The sequence below is a fragment of the Linepithema humile genome, chromosome 1 (assembly GCF_040581485.1).
Source record: "Linepithema humile isolate Giens D197 chromosome 1, Lhum_UNIL_v1.0, whole genome shotgun sequence".
Classification (NCBI taxonomy): domain Eukaryota; kingdom Metazoa; phylum Arthropoda; class Insecta; order Hymenoptera; family Formicidae; genus Linepithema; species Linepithema humile.
The window spans coordinates 37728895-37747746 of record NC_090128.1 but is presented as its reverse complement, the minus strand read 5'-3'; the positions used below and the strand labels follow the sequence as shown (position 1 = coordinate 37747746).

The window sequence follows — 18852 nt, the reverse complement described above, 5'->3', positions numbered from 1 at the left end:
TCGATCAGGCCGCGCATGCTTCGTAATAGAAATCTGCGTTATTCTGATCTTTTTGATCGCTAGTGAAGATTGAATTGTCACCGGTGTTACATCTACCAGACATGGTCGAAAGAAAGCAGAAAAGTGCGTTCGTTGTCGACGTAGCGGAACAAAATAAATCACACGCCTCGGACTTTTATTATGCCGTTCAGATAAGCGTTCGTTTATTGAAGCCAATCGGTGCTTGGCCATTGGCTAATGATGAGACCTCGAGATTCAAGATTATCACGCACAAAGTATCGATGATAATCGCATTGTTTCTCTTCACTTTCACCATCGCGCCGTGGATTGCCGATACTATGAAAGAGAAGTGGAGCGTCTTCCTGATTCTCCGTTTGTGCCCCTTATTCTTTACAATGACGGTCTTTGCGAGATATATTCTGCTGGTGTGGCATCAGGAGCAGCTGAGGTCCTGCATCGATCACGTAGCTGATGACTGGCAGTGCGTCATAATTCCTAAGGATCGAGAAATCATGCTGGAAAATGCTCGAATGGGCCGCACATTCGGCACTTTTTCCGTAGCTTTTATGTTCAGCTGTGGTGCGCTGTATTACACTCTGCCTATAGTTTCATTGAACACGATTGATGAAGATAACATGACTGTAAGATTGCATCCGTCACCCTGCGAGCTGATTGTGTGCGATTGTCAGGTAAAGCTTCCAACTCAATCGGGGATGAGTTGGAGTTAATCCTGATCAGTCATTTTCTGTTCACAAATAATATATTTCATTAATGTTTTAATTAATAGCTATTATGTTTTTTATATAAATTAATTTATCATTGCATAGGCTAGTCCTGTATATGAAATTGCGTACTTTTTACAATTTCTCTGCGGCTATACAGCCTACAGCACATTCTGCGGTATTTGTAGTTTGATCGCCAATTTCGTCATGCATGTATGCGGTCAGTGTGACGTGTTAGTGTCAATTTTTGAAGAAACCGTTGATGGTGGCGAGCACAATAATGGTCCAATCGACAGCCGAATCGCTACCGCGGTAACTCGACATTTGCGTTTACTGAAGTAAGTCAAATAACATCATCGCTAAAACCATTATATTCTGTCACTGCATCGCAATTGTTATAGATATTATAGTATATTTTATATACGCACATTAAATTTTTTACGCGTTCTGAAATTTTCTAGATTGGTTTCTAATGTAAGTGGCTTATTTACCGAAATATGCCTCGTGGAATTCATAAACGCCTCGTGCAACATATGTCTCCTTGGCTCCTACATCATAATAGTACGTTAGATATCTTCTTTAGACATTTCAAGTGATTTTAGGAGATTGTTGCATTGACATCTCGATTTTTAAATCGAACATCAGCATTGTCAATCGCAACGAATATTAATCTTTTCCGCTTTTCAGGATTTAAACAATAACGAATCGTTTGTACAGATCTTTATGTATGTCTTCGGCCTTGTGTCAATTATTTTTAACATATTTATGTTCTGCTACATCGGTGATTTGCTCAAAGAATGCTGCCAGAACGTGGGAACCGCATGCTATGCAATGGAATGGTATCGAATGCCTCCTAAAAAAGCCATTGAACTAATTATGCCGATTGCAATGTCCCGGTATCCTGCGACGCTCACCGCCGGAAAACTGCTGTCGATGACCCTAGCCACATTCTCTGACGTGAGTAATATTGCTTTGTGCTGTAAATGCAATATATAAGACTGTTTCACAGTTTCGAGTTTTATACAATTACAATAATAAGAGATTGGAGTTAATCGATGTGATTGTGTCAGCAAATTCTTATATAAGTCTTTGTAAACTGTCCGAATAAATTGTGTATCTAAAAATATTTAATATTTCCAATGTTTGAAAACGGAATATTATGCTGTAGATCTTAAAGACGTCACTGGCGTATTTCAATTTGTTCCATGAATTTTACTCACGAAATGATATGAAAGCCTGAGATACGGCGTGATAAGACGATATTTTGAAAATTGCTGTTATGCCTAGCATCTACGATAAAAAATTATTATAACTGCTTTGGCAGATAGTACACGTGTTAGAATAGCACTTAATAATAATTAAATAAATTATTTTCCTTTAGAAAATGTCTATTATAAAAAAAAGTAAAACCTGTAAAATATAAATAAGAAATAGAGAGTAATATTTCAAATCAAAGCGTTATGATGAAAATAATGATTTTATTGATAAAGATAAGTAAAAATTCTCATCAATAAAAACGAATATATTACAATGTTGCTCGATAAAGCCAAAGCAAAATGTCTTTCTTCTCTTGAAAAATAAATGCTGAAACAACTCTCGTAGTTCAAGTTACAAAGTCAAAGTTTCCATGCGCAGTCTACTACTACACATATGTCTGTAGAAAACTCGTGTCGCGTGCAAGATCATCCGTGAAACTTTCTTCAACGATTATCTTGCCTCTTCCATGTAACTTCTTAATTTTTAAAGCACGCAAGCGCAAGTTCGCTAAGAGCCATACTTTGTATGCACAAATCAAGTTACCGCTGGCAAAATTAAATTACATGCAAATCTAACAAATCTTTTACTTTGACTTCAACGGTCAACTAAGAATTTCAGTTCCATTTTTTCTTACGTCGATTTTGTTCTACTATCAATCTGTATCAATATTGTTTCAATTGTTCAAATAACAAAGAACCGTCGTTTTGGTTGTTAATGATAAAAAATATTAAACCAGTATGCTTCTTAATAAACATCATCAGGCAGATGTAAAATATGCTGTTCAACAAAATTACGTTGTACTTTGCATGCTTGGTATCTGGCCATCGATTGACAGACGGCCGAACACAATTGAGAAAATTGTAAATATTACTGTCATGATCAGTTGCTACTTTTTTCTCCAATGCGATATCGTACCGGGTGTTCTTTATTACGTGTTTGTCGATAATGAGACACGCGAAAAAATAAAAATGGTGCCGCCAGTTTTATACTCAATCATGATGATTGCCAAATACAGTAATTTGATTAGTCACGAGTGCGACATCAGGAGCTGTCTGCGACACATTAAGGAAGATTGGGAAATAATAATTACTGATGGTGCGCGAGAAATGATGCTGGACAAGGCCAACACCGCAAGACGATTGTTCATCTTGTGCTGCACGTTCATGTACGGTGGAGGACTCTGTTACAATATGATAATGCCGCTGTCGCAAGGAAGTATCGTCACCGATCAGAACATCACGATTCGACCGCTGTCCTGTCCCGGTTATTACGTTTTCTTTAATCCGCAGAATAGTCCCGCTTACGAAATCGTATTTCTCCTGCAGGCCCTTTGCGGCTTCGTCATGTACACGATCACGGTGACAACTTGCAGTCTCGCCGCGCTTTTTGTGATGCACGCGTGCGCCCAGATGCAGATTTTAATGCGCTTGATGGAGATTTTTGTTGAAGAGAGTGAATTGGATAAAAAAAATACCACTGCAAAATTGGCTATCATAGTTGAACATCAGATAAGAATACGAAAGTGAGTTCTACATTTTAAGACATTTTATTTTTCACGAATGTTACGTGAAATTAAAGATTTAAAATTTCTACATAAATATCCATAATTTTTTAATTACAATTTAATATTATATGTTATTGTTTCATTAATAATATTAGAAAACACACACACGCACGCGCGCGTACGCATACATTTCTTAATTTATAACTTGATATTAAATGATTATATTTTTTCTCAATTTTTACTGATAAATTGTGTTTGTTTGTACATTTTAGTTTCTTGCAACTAGTGGAGAATACTTTACGCTATAGTAACTTAGTCGAAATAGTGGGTTGCACTATAATCATATGTCTTGTAGGATATTGTATAATAATGGTACGAAAAATAAATTTGTTTTGTTCAAGAGCTTTTGACAAATACATTGTAAATTGTAAAAACAAATTAATTTTGTTCTCAGGAATGGGAGGATAATAACGCAGTAGCCATTCTTACTTATGTAGAATCTCTTATAGCTGTTTTTATTAATATTTTTATCTTATGTTACATGGGAGAATATATAACAACGCAGGTAAAATTTTGTTACACACACATATATATATATATATATATATATATATATATATATATATATTATTTATGTTTTAAATATATCGAGGGTTTTATCACATAGGGACAAAAACTCGAAATCGAAGCTTACAGAGACGAGAAAAACCGTTTTAAAATTCAAATTTTACACATAGAAATGCAATTTACATACGTTTTAGATACGAAGAAAAAGAGTTAAGAATACAAGCATATTTCTAGATTTGCAAAATATTAATTCCTAAAAATTGGGATATTAATTACTTAATTGGGAATACGCCCTTCTGTTATGAAACCCTCGATATAGTAAGATCGATAAAATACGATTTTTTTAAACGTAAAGCACAATAAAATAGTATTTAAAAAATTTATTTTTATACACACAGTATATATGTATTTTATTTACATAAATGTGTGTCTCTAAAACTTTAATAATATCTCGAATTTTTTAATTTTAAATATAATTTTTGCAAAATATTTTTACTAATTTTTAAAGCAAAAAGGGGAATGCTACTTTTTACGTATAAAGCACTCACAATTATTTACAATAGGCAGAAGAAATATGCTGGACTTCTTGCACACTCGATTGGTATCGTCTTCCAATAAATACGGCGCGAGATATGATATTAGTGATAGTTGCTTCAAACGTTTCGCCACGACTTACCGCTGGAAAATTCATGGAGCTGTCTTTCAGAACATTTGGTGATGTAAGATGTAGAGTTATTTGTAAATGGATTATTTGAAACAAATCTTCAACTAAAAATAATAGGTTGATATAAATGTCTAAAGATTTTGAAGATTTACAAAAATTATTTCAGGTAATTAAATCTGCTGTAATCTATTTAAATATACTTCGACAACTAACTGAATAAATAGTAAAAGAAGTTAAAAAACTCCAACAATACACTTTTTTTAAAGCAATGTATATATATGTATTTTAATATATTAGAAAATTTATTATTGATACGAATAAATAATAATAATTAGAAGGTAATTAAGCATTCAAAGAATAAATATAATATTATTATAATTATAGTTAGTATTATCTTAAATTTTTCACAGATTAATTTATGATATACAAATAGAATAAAATATTTTATATATATTATACCTTTTATATTTTTTTAGAAAAAAAGTCATAAAATTTAAATCTCTGTCTTACATCACTATTACGATAAACTTTCTTTCTAGTACATTAACCCTTCCGCAGTTTTTGACAGGGAAAAATCTTTTTCTCCGCACAATGTAGCAAAATAAAAATAGGCCTGCACTTATATTCTTTTCAAAGTTTCTATACACGCAATGTTAGCAATTTGCTCGACGTGGCTTTACGATTTTTCTTATACGCAAGCGCATGCGAGTTTTCTTGCATCGGTCACCAAATCAACTGCGATCAGTGGCGAATGAGCAGGCATCCTTTCACCAACTGCATCGATTAAATCAACATCGCAAGATGTTTACTAATAAAAATTACGAACGCGACATAAATTACGCTTTCGAGTTAAGTTGCTTTGTTTTTTGTCTACTACGCGTCTGGCCGTACGCGCGAACGAAATCCTGGTTTCCGGAGACGCTCAAGAGAATTTTCATAATCTTTGTCTCTTACATTCTTCTCACCTGCGAATTAATACCAGCAATTCTTTACATGACTATTATCCAAAAAGAGATCCGCGCGAGACTCAAAGTTACAGCCACTGTGATGTTCACCTTGGTGACGATGATCAAATACGGCCAATTGCTGTTCGGCAGGAACCAAGTGAGAAATTGTCTCGTGCGAGTGGAGGAGGATTGGCGAAACGTCGCCAACTCGAGTGATCGCGATGTAATGATCGACAAGACCAGAACAGGCAGACGTTTACTCGTAATATGCGGTATATTCATGTATTCCACCGGGGTGTCCTTTCGAACGATCATACCGTTGTCTCGAGGGAAGATCGTGACTGATCAGAATTTTACGATTAGGCACTTGCCGTGTCCGACTCATTTTATTCTATTTGACGTGCAGCTCAGTTCCGCCTGTAAAATCAAATTTCTTATGCAATTTTTCTCGGGATTTGTCAAATGCACGATTACAACGGCGGTGTGCGGTCTCGCGAGTCTTTGCGTGATACACATTTGCGCACAACTAGAAATATTGATGACGCTAATGAACAATTTGGTGAACGAGTCTGAGCTGAAAAACATAAATGACAAATTGGCTATTATTGTAAAGCATCAAATTAAAACGCGAAAGTAAGTCGATTGTCACAAGCGTCTCTCTTGGTTCGATCATTTTGATATTGATACCTGATTCGATATATTTTAATTGGTTTGTTATATTAAAATGTATGTAAAAATTAAATGTTGCGTTCTAATTAATACCTTTATTGCGGCTAATTGTATATTTTTACACTAAAATTTACATCTTTTTTACATTGTGCTTTATAGTTTCTTGCAATTAGTACAAAATACAATACAATATACAAGTCAGCTAGAAGTTGTAGGATGCACTATAATTGTATGTCTCCTCGGATATTTTATTATTTTGGTACGCAAAAATAATTTAATTTTAAAGTGCGAAACAATGTTTAATAAAATGTGAACAATTTTTAATATTTCTACATAAAAATTGAAATAATCATTGAATTTACAGGAATGGGAAGACAAGAATACCGTGGCCATATGTTCGTATATCATCGGCCTTACATCGATTAGTTTCAACATATTTATCTTTTGCTTCATCGGCGAGCAACTTTCGACAAAAGTACGTATATCTAATTGTTACAATCATTGTTGCAATAAATAATTAGTTTTTATTTATTAATGTTGGAGATGTGCATCTTCAATTTCATACATGTAATTTGTTAATTAAGGGAGAGGAAGTAGCATTAAAAGCGTGCACTTTAAGATGGTATCGTCTTCCGGATGCAAAAACGCAAGCGTTGATTTTAATCATGTCGAATTCTCCGACAAAAATTAGAGGAAAAAAATTTATTAATTTTTTCTTTAGAACATTTGGCAACGTAAGAGACAATATGTTAATAAAGAATTGGAAAAAAGTATTTTATAAGAATTTCTCACATTTTAGGTCGTTAAAACGGCAATGGCGTATTTAAATCTTCTTACAAGTAAAGCTACCCAACTGTCACTCATCAATCGGAATAAAACTTTGCACACTTATAAAGCATGAAAAAATAGTGAACACGTATGTTTTCATTTTTCCTAAAAACACTTTTTACCTCCTCTACCGTATATGGGCAATATACAAATCGTACCACTTGCATCATGATCGGTATACGAACATCTCAAATAAAAAAACCTAACTTAATTCAATATGACTATCAGTGAGTATACCAAGTTTTTGGTCAAAATGAAAAAGTTATGACAAATTCCGATAAATTTTCCAAAATTTAGAATGGGGGAACTAATATGTCTGACCAACTAGATATTCTAATTTTCACATTTTAATATCATAATCGGATTCAGCGACTCCAAAAACCCTCGAGTAACAAGTTTCAGGCAAATCCGATTAATTTTTAAAAAATTGCCCGCCATCTTGGATCCGCCATTTTGAACTTTTTTATTTTGACCACAGATTCGAATTCAACGACCCCAGAAACATTGATATACTCACTGATAGTCATATTGAATTAAGTTAGGTTTTTTTATTTGAGATGTCCGTATACTGGTCATGATGCAAGTGGTACGATTTGTACAGGGTGTTTCCGCAACATACAGATCAGTAAGTCGGGTTGCCTATTTATTTATCGGCAGGGGCATGCTTTACCGGCCGTACAGAATAAGGTTAGATCGCAAGTCCGGCGGAAAATAAGGCAAAAGAAATTTGAGTTATATCATTCTGGTATAGTGTAAGATTCAATAATATATATATAATAAAATATATATACAATTATATATAATAATTTATTAATTATATATAATATAATAAAATATATATATATAATAAGAGTTGTTTAATAATAGAAATATTAATAACGACATAATAATAAAATTAGTAAACATTTAACGATTATTAAACAAATAACACAATTTACAAAATAAATATAAATAATATTTTTTTAATAAATAAATAAATAATAAAAGTTATTAATAATAGGGTTATTAATAATTAACAATTAAAGATTAATAAATTAAATAATTTTTTTATTTAAATGCTTATAATAAATGTTCTATTAAATTACCATCTTCTTCTAAACATAACATAATTCTGCGCATGAAATTTTCTCTCACTCTATTTAATATGGCAGGAGTGATTTCTGCGCATGTGTTTCGTATTTTATTTTGCAAATCTTTTTGATTTGCTGGCAAAGTTTCATAGATTTTATTTTTTAAATATCCCCACACAAAAAAGTCCATGGGCGTAAGATCTGGAGACCGTGGTGGCCACTCCTGAGGACCATGAAGCCCGATCCATCTCCGCGGAAATTTTCTATTTAGAATTGTTCTCGCTACAAGAGACGTGTGAGCGGGATGTCCATCCTGTTGGAAAACCATTTCTAGCCTATTAGCTAGTGGCACATCTTCCAAAAGCTTGTCGAGTCGGTGGAGAAGAAATTGTGAATAATAATGTGCATTCACATTTCCTTCTATAAATTCAGGGCCGATAATGTGATCTCCTACGATTACATTTTTACAATTTATACATTATACAAGTTAAAACGCGTTAAAAATTGAGTTAACATAATGGAACCGGAACGAAATCACTATTCGTTTGACGAATTAACGGACATGATTCTTATTTACGGCGAGTGTCAAATGAATCAAAGACAAGCAGCTGCACTTTACGCTCGAAAGTTTCCGGACATACGCCACCCAAACCACAGTTTTTTTCATTGCCTTGAAGAAAGATTAAGAACAAATGGACAATTTCGTAAATCTTGCAAGCCGCTCCATGTTCCACAAAGAAATCAGGAAATAATTGATGCAGTTCAACAAGCTGTTGTCAGAAATCCTCACACAAGCACGAGAGCTATTGCTGCGGATCCAAACATGAACCACATTACGGTTCATAAAATAATTAAACATTCGCTGGGTTTGCATCCATTCAAAAAACATACGACACACAAACTTGTACCTGCTGATATGCCACGACGTTTAAATTTCTGTGAATGGATTATTGATCACGTTAGTTTGTTTAAATTTTTTATTCTTTTATTATTTTATAATATACCAGACACATTGTTACCATTTATCAACTTACATCGTCAACTTTATACTAAATTATTCAATTTCTGCAAGTGGATTTTAATGATGCCAGAAATGACATCTTTTTAAAAAACATTTTGTGGACCGATGAAGCAATTTTCGGAAGTCATAAGCAGATAAATCGTCATAATAAGCATCATTATGCAGAGCAGAATCCACATTGTGTAAAGGAACACAATTTTCAAAGTAGGTGGACTGTAAATGTGTGGCTCGGAATCGTAGGAGATCATGTCATCGGCCCTGAATTTATCGAAGGAAATGTGGATGCACAATATTATTCACAATTTCTTCTCCATTGACTCGACGAGCTTTTGGAAGATGTGCCACTAGCTAATAAACTAGAAATGGTTTTCCAACAGGATGGACATCCCGCTCACACGTCTCTTGTAGCGAGAACAATTTTAAATAAAAAATTTCCAGGAAGATGGATCGGACTTCATAGTCCTCAGTGTGGCCACTATGGTCTCCAGATCTTACGCCCATGGATTTTTTCGTGTGGAGCTTTTTAAAAAATAAAATATATGAAACTGCTAGCAAATTAAGAAGATTTGCAAAATAGAATACGAAACGCATGTGAACGCAGAAAACACTCTTGCCACATTAAATAGAGTGAGAGAAAATTTCATACGCAGAATCACGTTATGCTCAGAAGAAGCTGGTAATTTAATAGAACATTTGTTATAAGCATGTTTTAAATAAAAAAATATTATTTATCTCTATTTTGTAAATTGTGTTTGTGTTATTTGTTTAATAATCGTTTAATGATTACTAATTTTATTATTATGTTGTTATTAATATTTCTATTATTAAACAACTCCTATTATATATATATTATTAAATCTTACACTATACCAGAATGGTAAAACTCAAATTTCTTTTGCTTTATTTTCCGCCGGACTTGCGATCTAACCTTATTCTGCACGGCCGGTAAAGCATGCCCCTGCCGATAAACAAATAGGCAACCCAACTTACTGATCTGTATGTTGCGGAAGCACCCTGTATATTGCCCATATACGGTAGAGGGGGTAAAAAGTGTTTTTAGGAAAAATGAAAACATACGTGTTTACTATTTTTTCATGCTTTATAAGTGTGCAAAGTTTTATTCCGATTGGTGAGTGACAGTTGGATAGCTTTACTTGTTAGATCAGTTGTCGGATAAATTTAAACACTCACTTGTAGAGACGCAGTCTACATAGAAATATAAAACACCGAAATAAAAATAGTAAATTGACAAAATTATATTCCGAGTGTGATTAGAACGGTACGCGTTAATTGCGTGATGTACATAATATCATCTTGATAATATTCATTAAACGGCATTTTTTCATAGATTTTATAAGTTGTCCGGAATTTGTTATTTAGAAGATAAATGAAAATGTATACAATCTGAGCAACAGATTTTTCTTTAAAATAATTATCGTAAAAAGAGATAAAAATAGAATCTCTGTGAACGTCAAGACACACACTCGATGGCATACAATACAATCGGCACTTTTACTTACCCATTAAAATTGCAGCTTCTAGGAATGCAAATAACAACGTCGGTAAAATCATACTTTGTTTCCAGAAAATAAAAAAACTTGATAAGCGTTAGCATATCAAAATGTACATACAATTCCATAGAAATAATTTGCTGCTTTCAATCTCTTTTCCTCACGCAAGTACAAGTTTAATCATTGTTCTTTCTTTTTCCACATATTTTTTTCTCAAAATATAAGATACTGCGCAGCTATAGGTAAATATAATTTCATATTTATTTTGTTTTATTGTGCAAAAACATTGTAATATGCATATGTTAATATATAAATACTACATGCGGGCTTTTATATGCAAACATTGTATTAAAATCTAATAGACTATGTATTATTTTTTACTATTATTACTTACTCGGAACTGTTACTCGCGGGTCAATGTTCCGACAGGTAAGCCGTGAGATTTGATTTGAAGAGGAGAAAGCAAAGTTAAAGCCAATAATATTTCTAGTTGTTTAAAAGAGGGATACATGTTGTGAAACAGAAATACTTTCCGTGAAAAGCATCTCAACCCCCGATGAGCAAATTGACTTGGAAACTTTTTAAAATTTGCACGCAACGTTTATAATATATTATTAAAACGCGCAAGCGCGATCGTACGGTAAGCTTACTTTATCGACAGTTTTCTGTCGCAAGGATCAGTCGTGATCCAGCACGCGTCTAGACCTCACACAATTTCCAATAATTTGTACGACAGTTTACATTTATCTTCTAAATAACAAATTCCGGGCAACTTATAAAATCTACGAAAAAATGCCGTTTAATAAATATTATCAAGATGATATTATGTACATCACGCAATTAACGCGTACCGTTCTAATCACACTCGGAGTTTGGCCATCCTTCAACAAAAAGAGATCTACCAGCAAAAGAATATCCAAGTTTCTGCTGATCTCTGCCTCTTATATTTTTCTCTGCTTCGTCCTGATCCCCGGCATCCTTTTCTGGCTAATAGAAAAGAGAACGCGAGTCAGAATTCAAACAATTCCTTTACTTCTTTACGGTTTAATGGCCATAAGCAAGTACGGCAATTTGATATTTCGCGAAAGACAGATAAAGCGCTGTTTGAAGCACATCGAGGAAGATTGGAAAAACGTTATCAGTACAGACGCACGTGAAATAATGATCGAATCTGCAAAGACCGGAAGACATCTGGTCGCACTTTGCGGAGTTTTCATGTACGGTAGCGGACTTTCCTTTCGATCGATTCTGCCGTTGTCCAAAGGAAAGATGGTCACCGCGCAGAACGTCACGATTAAACCGCTGCCTTGTCCGGGTTACTTTTTTTCCTTTAATGCACAAGTTAGCCCCAATTACGAGATTATTTTTGCGATGCAGTTCTTGTCAGGTTTAGTCACTTACTCGATTACAACTGGTGCGTGTGGCCTTGCCGCTGTGTTTGCGATGCACGCTTGCGGTCAACTGAGAATCCTGATAAGTCTCATGAAGCATCTCGTCGAAGAAAAATGGCAGGAAACACAAGACGTGGATGTAAAACTGGCAAAGATAGTCGAACACCAGATAAGAATACGAAGGTGAGTTTTGTAACTGTTGGTTTGTTATTGAATCTCTGTTGCGTGTGTGATATTATTTATTTGCTAAACAACAATTAATATCGTGTTTTGCACATTGAATTGTAGTTCTTCTTTTTATTTCCTATTTTTCGAGTTGAAAGTTCCGATTTCATGCCATCGATAACCATATTTCAGTTTTTTACAATTGGTGGAACATACTCTACAACAAATATGTTTGATAGAATTAATGGGGTGCACTATAATCGTTTGCGTTCTTGGATATTGCATGATAATGGTTTGTAATATTGTATCCGAACTAAAATCAAAAAATCTTTCAATGCGTTTAATTAAGTAGGAATAATAACATAAATAACATAAAAATAAAAATGGTAAAAGTACAACAATTCAGAGTCTACTATAAAAAATATAATTTTACACTTTCTCACACATCTGACCATTTATATAAAGATAATACATTTACAGGAATGGGAGAAAAGCAACGCAATCGCTATGTCTTCTTATTTTATAGCACTTTTGTCTCTGATGATAAATATGTTTATGTTCTGTTACACGGGTGAACAGCTAACTACTCAGGTATGTCTTCTTATAATAATTCATCAAATCTTTTGGAAACAGATTTCACTATATATCGCTTATTTGCTCAAAAACGGCAAATTTTTAGTTATGTCATTGTTGCAGCAAATGAGCGATATGATGTTGACGTATAATGACAATACCTAAGTAAAATTTTTTTATGTGTTACGCAAACTACAAAAATAATTTATATCTTCAAGAAACAATCAAAAATATGTAAAAAAATGATATTTGAATTGATGAAATGCTGCAACAAATATGTTATAATATTTATAATAGGCGGAAAAAGTAGCTACTACATCAGGCGAACTTGAATGGTATCGTCTTCCAGACAAAAAAGCGCGTGAGATCGTGTTGGTTATGATTATGTCGAACTTACCTACTAAAATTACTGCTGGGAAGATGATGGATCTATCGTTTAAGACGTACGGTGATGTAAGAACATATAATACACTCAAATGCACCATTCTATCTGTTCAGAAATTTGAAATAATTATGATAAAATAATAATTTCTTATTAAACGTTTATCATGTGATATTACAATAAAATCAATAAAAAGTTAATTATAAAATAAATTATAATTAAATTTTTTACAATTTATAATCTTTGTGGTTATTGCGTATATTTTTATGTTGTAAATAAATCAATAAGAGTGAATAATCTTAAATTTCGCATTAATTTTATAAAAATATGTATAATTAAATTTATTTATATTATAAAAACATGTTCAATTAATGTATATTGTTTTATATTTGTATATTATTCAAGTATATGATGTTTATTATTTGCATTTTATTATTTTTACATTAATATTTATATATATAAATAATAATGAAATAATTGCAAGTAATTGTGTTTTAGGTCGTTAAAACAGCTGTGACGTACTTTAATATGCTTCGAAATGTAACTGACTGAATATTTCTGTTCTAACCGCTAAAATTGCAATTTAAGCATTGGTTTTGGTAACAAAATATGTCAATAACATGAATGTGAAAAATATAAAAATTAAGCGCAATGTATTATACATTTATACGATTACATATATACAAGGTGGTTCACAGAACTGGATCTGGTTCTAGCACTTATACTGTTAAAAATTGAAAAAATAGTGCAGGCAAACATTAAATAGCATAACATGAAGAATTTTTTATGGACTTATATTTTTCGTAAGTAAGTTAAGTTTTCGTATTTAATGTTGCACTATAAAAATGCAAATATATAATTCTATTTTTTAAAAAAGTGGAAAGTTGAGTAAGAAAAAGTGGAAGTTAAGTAAGATAAAGTGGAAAAGTGGAAAGTTTGTACTTTTCTGGTGTATCGTTGCACTTAAAAAAAATGAATCAATAAAAAAATTTTATGAAATTTTATGACATGTTATGTCATTTAACTTTTGCCTCTACTATATTTTTCTATCTTGAACAAAACAAGTGCTAGAACCCGGTATAGTTCCGTGGATCATCCTGTATATATATTTTTTATTTAAATATATTTTTTCATCATTAAATGTATAATTTTTTTTCTAAAAAAGTCGAGAAAATTTAACAAATATGAAACCAAAATGAATTATTTTTTTATTACTTCTTTTATTGTGTTTTTTTGGTGCTTTAAAACACTATTTTATTTAAAAATTTATTGTACGCGCTATTTAAATCTCTGATGCATTAGGCTAGTAAAAACTATTCTTTACAAATTATTGTGCAAAGCACCATATAAGTGCACTATACATTTTGATCATAGAATTGCAGTGATCACGTAGCGATACACAACAACAATAATTTTTATTTTAAAATGTATTGTATTACAAATACAGTTGCTTTGCTATAATTAATATTTTATAAAGCCGAAACTGCATCTTAATAACACTAATATCATATTAATAAACTTTTTTTGCAGAATGTTAACACATTTGCTTTTAATTGACTTCTAATAAAAAAACTTTCTTTTTTGATAAAAAAATTAGATCTTTACGAAAATTGTCATATTATTATTACGACTATTGTAAGATATTTGAATTTTTTATTCTATTATATTGATTGAATTTTAATACTTATTTATAGTAGAAATGACAATAGTGATTTGACAGAACTATATAATCTGACTGTTTCTTCTTTAAAATGTTTGTTGTGATAAAGTATGATTTCAGAACACATCTATTGTATATAAAAGCCAAAATACTTATTGAGGTACAACACAATCAAAATTTTCACTCACGTGTCAGCATTGCAGATTTCAGGTACGATAGTAGCAATAGAGAGATCAATAACGTCAAACGCGATTATTTTTCAAAAAATTAAAAAACTTGATAAACGAATGCCAAATACTTTCTATAAAAATCATTTACTACTTAATTTCTTTTTCTTCACGCAACCATTAGTTTAACAAGTTCACATTTTTTCTTCAAAATTTTATCATAAAACATAAAACATCGTGCAAATAAATATAACTAAATTTATTTATTCTATTAACGTGTTACTACACATTTTGACATGTCTATATTGAGTACATCGAAAAGTACTTCGTAATCAAAGCTATTTTCATAATATTATTCATCGGTTAACGACCTGATGGGTACACGTGGTTTGATGCAGGAAGGAACAAAGTTAAAGCTAATCATTCACCAGGTTGCTTGAAAAAAAAAAAAAAAATACATGTTGTCAAACAGAAATACTTTCCGTGGAAAGCAATCTCGATTCGCGATATGAAAGTTGGCTTGCAAACTTTCTTGCTTTCGAACCCTCTTTTTCATGCAACATTTAAGCCTTTAAAGCGCGCAAGCGCAAGCAAGCGGTAAATTTACTTTGTCGACGTTATTTTGTTCCAACAATTCAGTCGTGATTCAATTTGCTTTATGGATTTTACGCAGCATTGACAGAAACATGTTGCGAAACAAACATTACCAAGATGATATTATGTACATTACACAATTAACGCGTAACGTTTTGAGTCTGCTAGGAGTTTGGCCGTCTTTCAACAAAAGAAGATCCATCAGTGAAAAAGCTTGGAAGTTCTTGTTGATCTTGGTTTCTTATGTTCTTCTTTATGGCGTTCTGATCCCCGGTGTCCTTTTCTGGTTGATCGAGCAAAGAACGCGCGTTAGAATTCAAACTATTCCTCTAATTCTCTACGGCTTTATGGCCAGCGGTAAATACAGCAGTTTGATACTTCGCGAAAGAGAAATCAGACGTTGCCTGAAGCACATTGAAGAAGATTGGAAGTTCGTCACTAGCATGGACGCACGGGACACGATGATTGAATCTGCGAGAACTGGAAGACGCTTGGTTGCACTTTGCGCAGCTTTTATGTATGGCAGCGGACTCTCCTTTCGATCAATTTTACCATTGTCCAAAGGAAAGATTGTTACCCCGCAAAATATTACAATTAAACCTTTGCCTTGTCCGGCATATTTTTTTTCTTTCGATATACAAGTCAGCCCCGCTTACGAGCTGATTTTTGCAATGCAGTTTTTATCCGGAATAGTTACTTATTCGATAACAATAGGTATATGTGGTCTTGCGGCCGTCTTTGTGATGCACGCCTGCGGTCAATTAAAGATCTTGGTGGATCTAATGAAGAATGTTGTTGAGGAACAGTGGGAAGAGAAACAAGAAATAGACAGAAAGCTTGCTAAAATGGTGGAGCATCAAATAAGAATACGAAAGTAAGTGTTAATAATTTTTTTTAAATTTGTAGTTTTTACTAAATCAATTTATTAAATAAATTATCACCAATAAAATGATTACTTACTAATTAAATATTACTAATTAACAGTTTATATTATAGTTAGTTCCACAAATGGAACTATTGATTATACTTTTTATTTTCTGTAATTTAACTTTTTTTTAAATTTAATACTATATTTTCAGTTTTTTGCAATTGGTAGAAGAAACTTTGCAACAAGCATGTTTAATAGAATTGTTGGGATGTACAATAATTGTTTGTTTGCTGGGATATTGTATAATAATGGTTCGTTATTTTATAAATTTTCAAATTATAATAACAAAAAAATAAAGAATATTTTAACATTAAAATAATAGAAATTATTAAAATAATTATACAATAATAAGGAAATTTATTACTTGATTAAATATTACTCTTGAAATAAATATGACAATTTATAGTTTATTGTAAAAAATTTTTTTTTAATTGTTTTCTAATTACCGATATTATGAACATAAAAGTATTAATTTTTAGGAGTGGGAAAATAGTAATCCAATAGCTATGTGTTCTTATTTTATAACAATTACATCCCTGATGATAAATATGTTTATGTTTTGTTACACTGGTGAACAGCTTACCGCACAGGTATGTTCTTGAAAATATCTCTCTGAAAAGTTATTCACGTGGGATTTTTAAAATGGGACACCCTGTTATTTTCTAACATAAAAAGAAACATTATATCTATTGCGCAAGTTACAAAAATGACATTCGTCTTGAAATAATTGTTAAACGTGTTTTTATTAAAATATGTTTATACTTAGAAAATTTTGCTACGTACACTTGATAATATTAATAATAAACAGGCGGAGAGAGTAGCTAGTACATCATGCGAACTCGAGTGGTATCGTCTTCCGGATAAGAAAGCACGTGGAATCGTGCTGGTGATGATCATGTCGAACATGCCCACCAAGATCACTGCTGGAAAGATCATGGATTTGTCATTCAAGACATACGGTGATGTAAGATTATTTTTACACACTTAATTTACCAAAAAATTCACAATTATTATGACATAACCGATAAATATATTATTAAGTGTTTTAAAAAAATTAGATATACTCTAATCAAATATAAATCACTTATGACTGATTTATTATACTAAATGCATATTATATATATTTTTTGTATCAAAAACAAATTAATAATTATTAGAGCTATTATATTTTAAAGTAATATTAAATGAAATTATTACTAGATATAATATATATTTAATAATATATCTTTATTTTATGTTTTCTTTATGTTTAACTTTATATTTTCAACTTGTATGCTTTATTATTTGAAACACATTATTAGATGATTATTTGTCTAAGTCACATCTATGACGTATTATTAAAAATTATTTATTATATCAGATAAACTTCTATCAAAATAATTGTGCAATATTACGTTTTAGGTTGTTAAAACAGCTGTAACATATTTTAATATGCTTCTAAATGTAACTGATTGAATATTCTGTTGTATAATATTTTTGTTTTATTACATATTTCAACGATAATATTATATTGTGTGTATATTCACGTGATATAAATGTGTCAAATATCAAAACTTTATATAATATGTATAACATTTAATTCTCAATTTAAATATATTTCTTATACAGAAACACATAAAAAATTTTTTATATATCTAATACTGAAGAGCTAAAATACGATATCATATAGATATTGTGTGTAATATATATATATTAAATTTTTTTAAAAGATCGATTTATAATTATTTAAATTGCATAATTGTAGCATATATTATTTTATTATTTTGATTTTTTTTAAATTTATAATAATACTTAACAATTAAAAAAATAATAAAAAATATGTCTACATCTTTATTAAAAAGTGTATTAAACAATACATGCAATTTTGTTACGCTATTGATTTCTGTATGAGACTCTAACAAAGTATTCTACAATATAAACGTGACTATTATTTACTAGTCAACGTTATTACAAGCATTGTAAGTTTTAATGCAAGAAAGAAAAAGTTAATACCAACCGTATTTTTATTTGCTTCAGAAATAGATACACGATTGATAGATAGAAATAATATGGAAAGCAATCCTGACTCTCGATGAGCAAGTTGACTTAGAAACTTTGTTACTTTCTGCACGCTACACGTACATTTTTAAAACGCGCAAGCGCAAGAGAATAGTAAATTTACTTTCTTGACAGTCCTCGGAAAACGATCAGTTGTGATTCAGTTCGCGTCTAGACTTCATACCATTTGCAACT

General features: G+C 31.6%; 5 protein-coding genes, 1 long non-coding RNA gene and 1 pseudogene across 8 annotated transcripts; 6 read left to right on the top strand and 1 right to left on the bottom strand.

The window, feature by feature from the left end:
* Positions 1 to 2: 2 nt before the first annotated feature.
* LOC137000654 (odorant receptor 10-like) lies at positions 3 to 2088 on the top strand. The gene is made up of 5 exons (XM_067357900.1): positions 3 to 689; positions 828 to 1060; positions 1184 to 1283; positions 1410 to 1679; positions 1891 to 2088. Exons 1-5 carry the CDS (start codon positions 102 to 104, stop codon positions 1960 to 1962), a joined length of 1263 nt encoding a protein of 420 aa, XP_067214001.1. The 5' UTR covers positions 3 to 101; the 3' UTR covers positions 1963 to 2088.
* A 501-nt stretch (positions 2089 to 2589) lies between these two features.
* On the top strand, positions 2590 to 5047 carry LOC105676660 (odorant receptor 4-like). Its single transcript, XM_067358058.1, has 5 exons — positions 2590 to 3501; positions 3756 to 3855; positions 3938 to 4048; positions 4614 to 4769; positions 4881 to 5047. The coding sequence occupies exons 1-5, from the start codon at positions 2717 to 2719 to the stop codon at positions 4932 to 4934; spliced, it is 1206 nt and encodes a 401-aa protein (XP_067214159.1). The 5' UTR covers positions 2590 to 2716; the 3' UTR covers positions 4935 to 5047.
* A 199-nt stretch (positions 5048 to 5246) lies between these two features.
* On the top strand, positions 5247 to 7826 carry LOC105676659 (odorant receptor 4-like). Its single transcript, XM_067358225.1, has 4 exons — positions 5247 to 6294; positions 6490 to 6589; positions 6695 to 6805; positions 6915 to 7826. Exons 1-4 carry the CDS (start codon positions 5417 to 5419, stop codon positions 7155 to 7157), a joined length of 1332 nt encoding a protein of 443 aa, XP_067214326.1. The 5' UTR covers positions 5247 to 5416; the 3' UTR covers positions 7158 to 7826.
* Positions 7827 to 8341: 515 nt separating this feature from the next.
* LOC137000771 (histone-lysine N-methyltransferase SETMAR-like) lies at positions 8342 to 10119 on the top strand (annotated as a pseudogene).
* Positions 10120 to 10196: 77 nt separating this feature from the next.
* LOC105676658 (odorant receptor 4-like) lies at positions 10197 to 14910 on the top strand. Of its 2 annotated transcripts, none has more exons than XM_067358068.1 (5): positions 10197 to 12334; positions 12509 to 12608; positions 12797 to 12907; positions 13187 to 13332; positions 13770 to 14910. In XM_067358068.1, exons 1-5 carry the CDS (start codon positions 11553 to 11555, stop codon positions 13786 to 13788), a joined length of 1158 nt encoding a protein of 385 aa, XP_067214169.1. In that variant the 5' UTR covers positions 10197 to 11552; the 3' UTR covers positions 13789 to 14910. The 2 variants fall into 2 exon arrangements, with proteins under 2 accessions (XP_067214169.1, XP_012230130.2); XM_012374707.2 differs by having other exon boundaries at positions 13187 to 13342.
* A 683-nt stretch (positions 14911 to 15593) lies between these two features.
* Positions 15594 to 18605, top strand: LOC105676657 (odorant receptor 4-like). Its single transcript, XM_012374706.2, has 5 exons — positions 15594 to 16566; positions 16772 to 16871; positions 17100 to 17210; positions 17429 to 17584; positions 18022 to 18605. The coding sequence occupies exons 1-5, from the start codon at positions 15785 to 15787 to the stop codon at positions 18073 to 18075; spliced, it is 1203 nt and encodes a 400-aa protein (XP_012230129.1). The 5' UTR covers positions 15594 to 15784; the 3' UTR covers positions 18076 to 18605.
* Positions 17126 to 18723, bottom strand: LOC137000773 (uncharacterized). 2 transcript variants are annotated; one of them, XR_010890960.1, is made up of 3 exons: positions 18617 to 18723; positions 17404 to 17543; positions 17126 to 17232 (listed from the first exon to the last, which is right to left on the bottom strand). It is a non-coding gene; the product is annotated as an uncharacterized lncRNA (long non-coding RNA). The 2 variants fall into 2 exon arrangements; XR_010890959.1 differs by having other exon boundaries at positions 17404 to 17540.
* Positions 18724 to 18852: the final 129 nt, after the last annotated feature.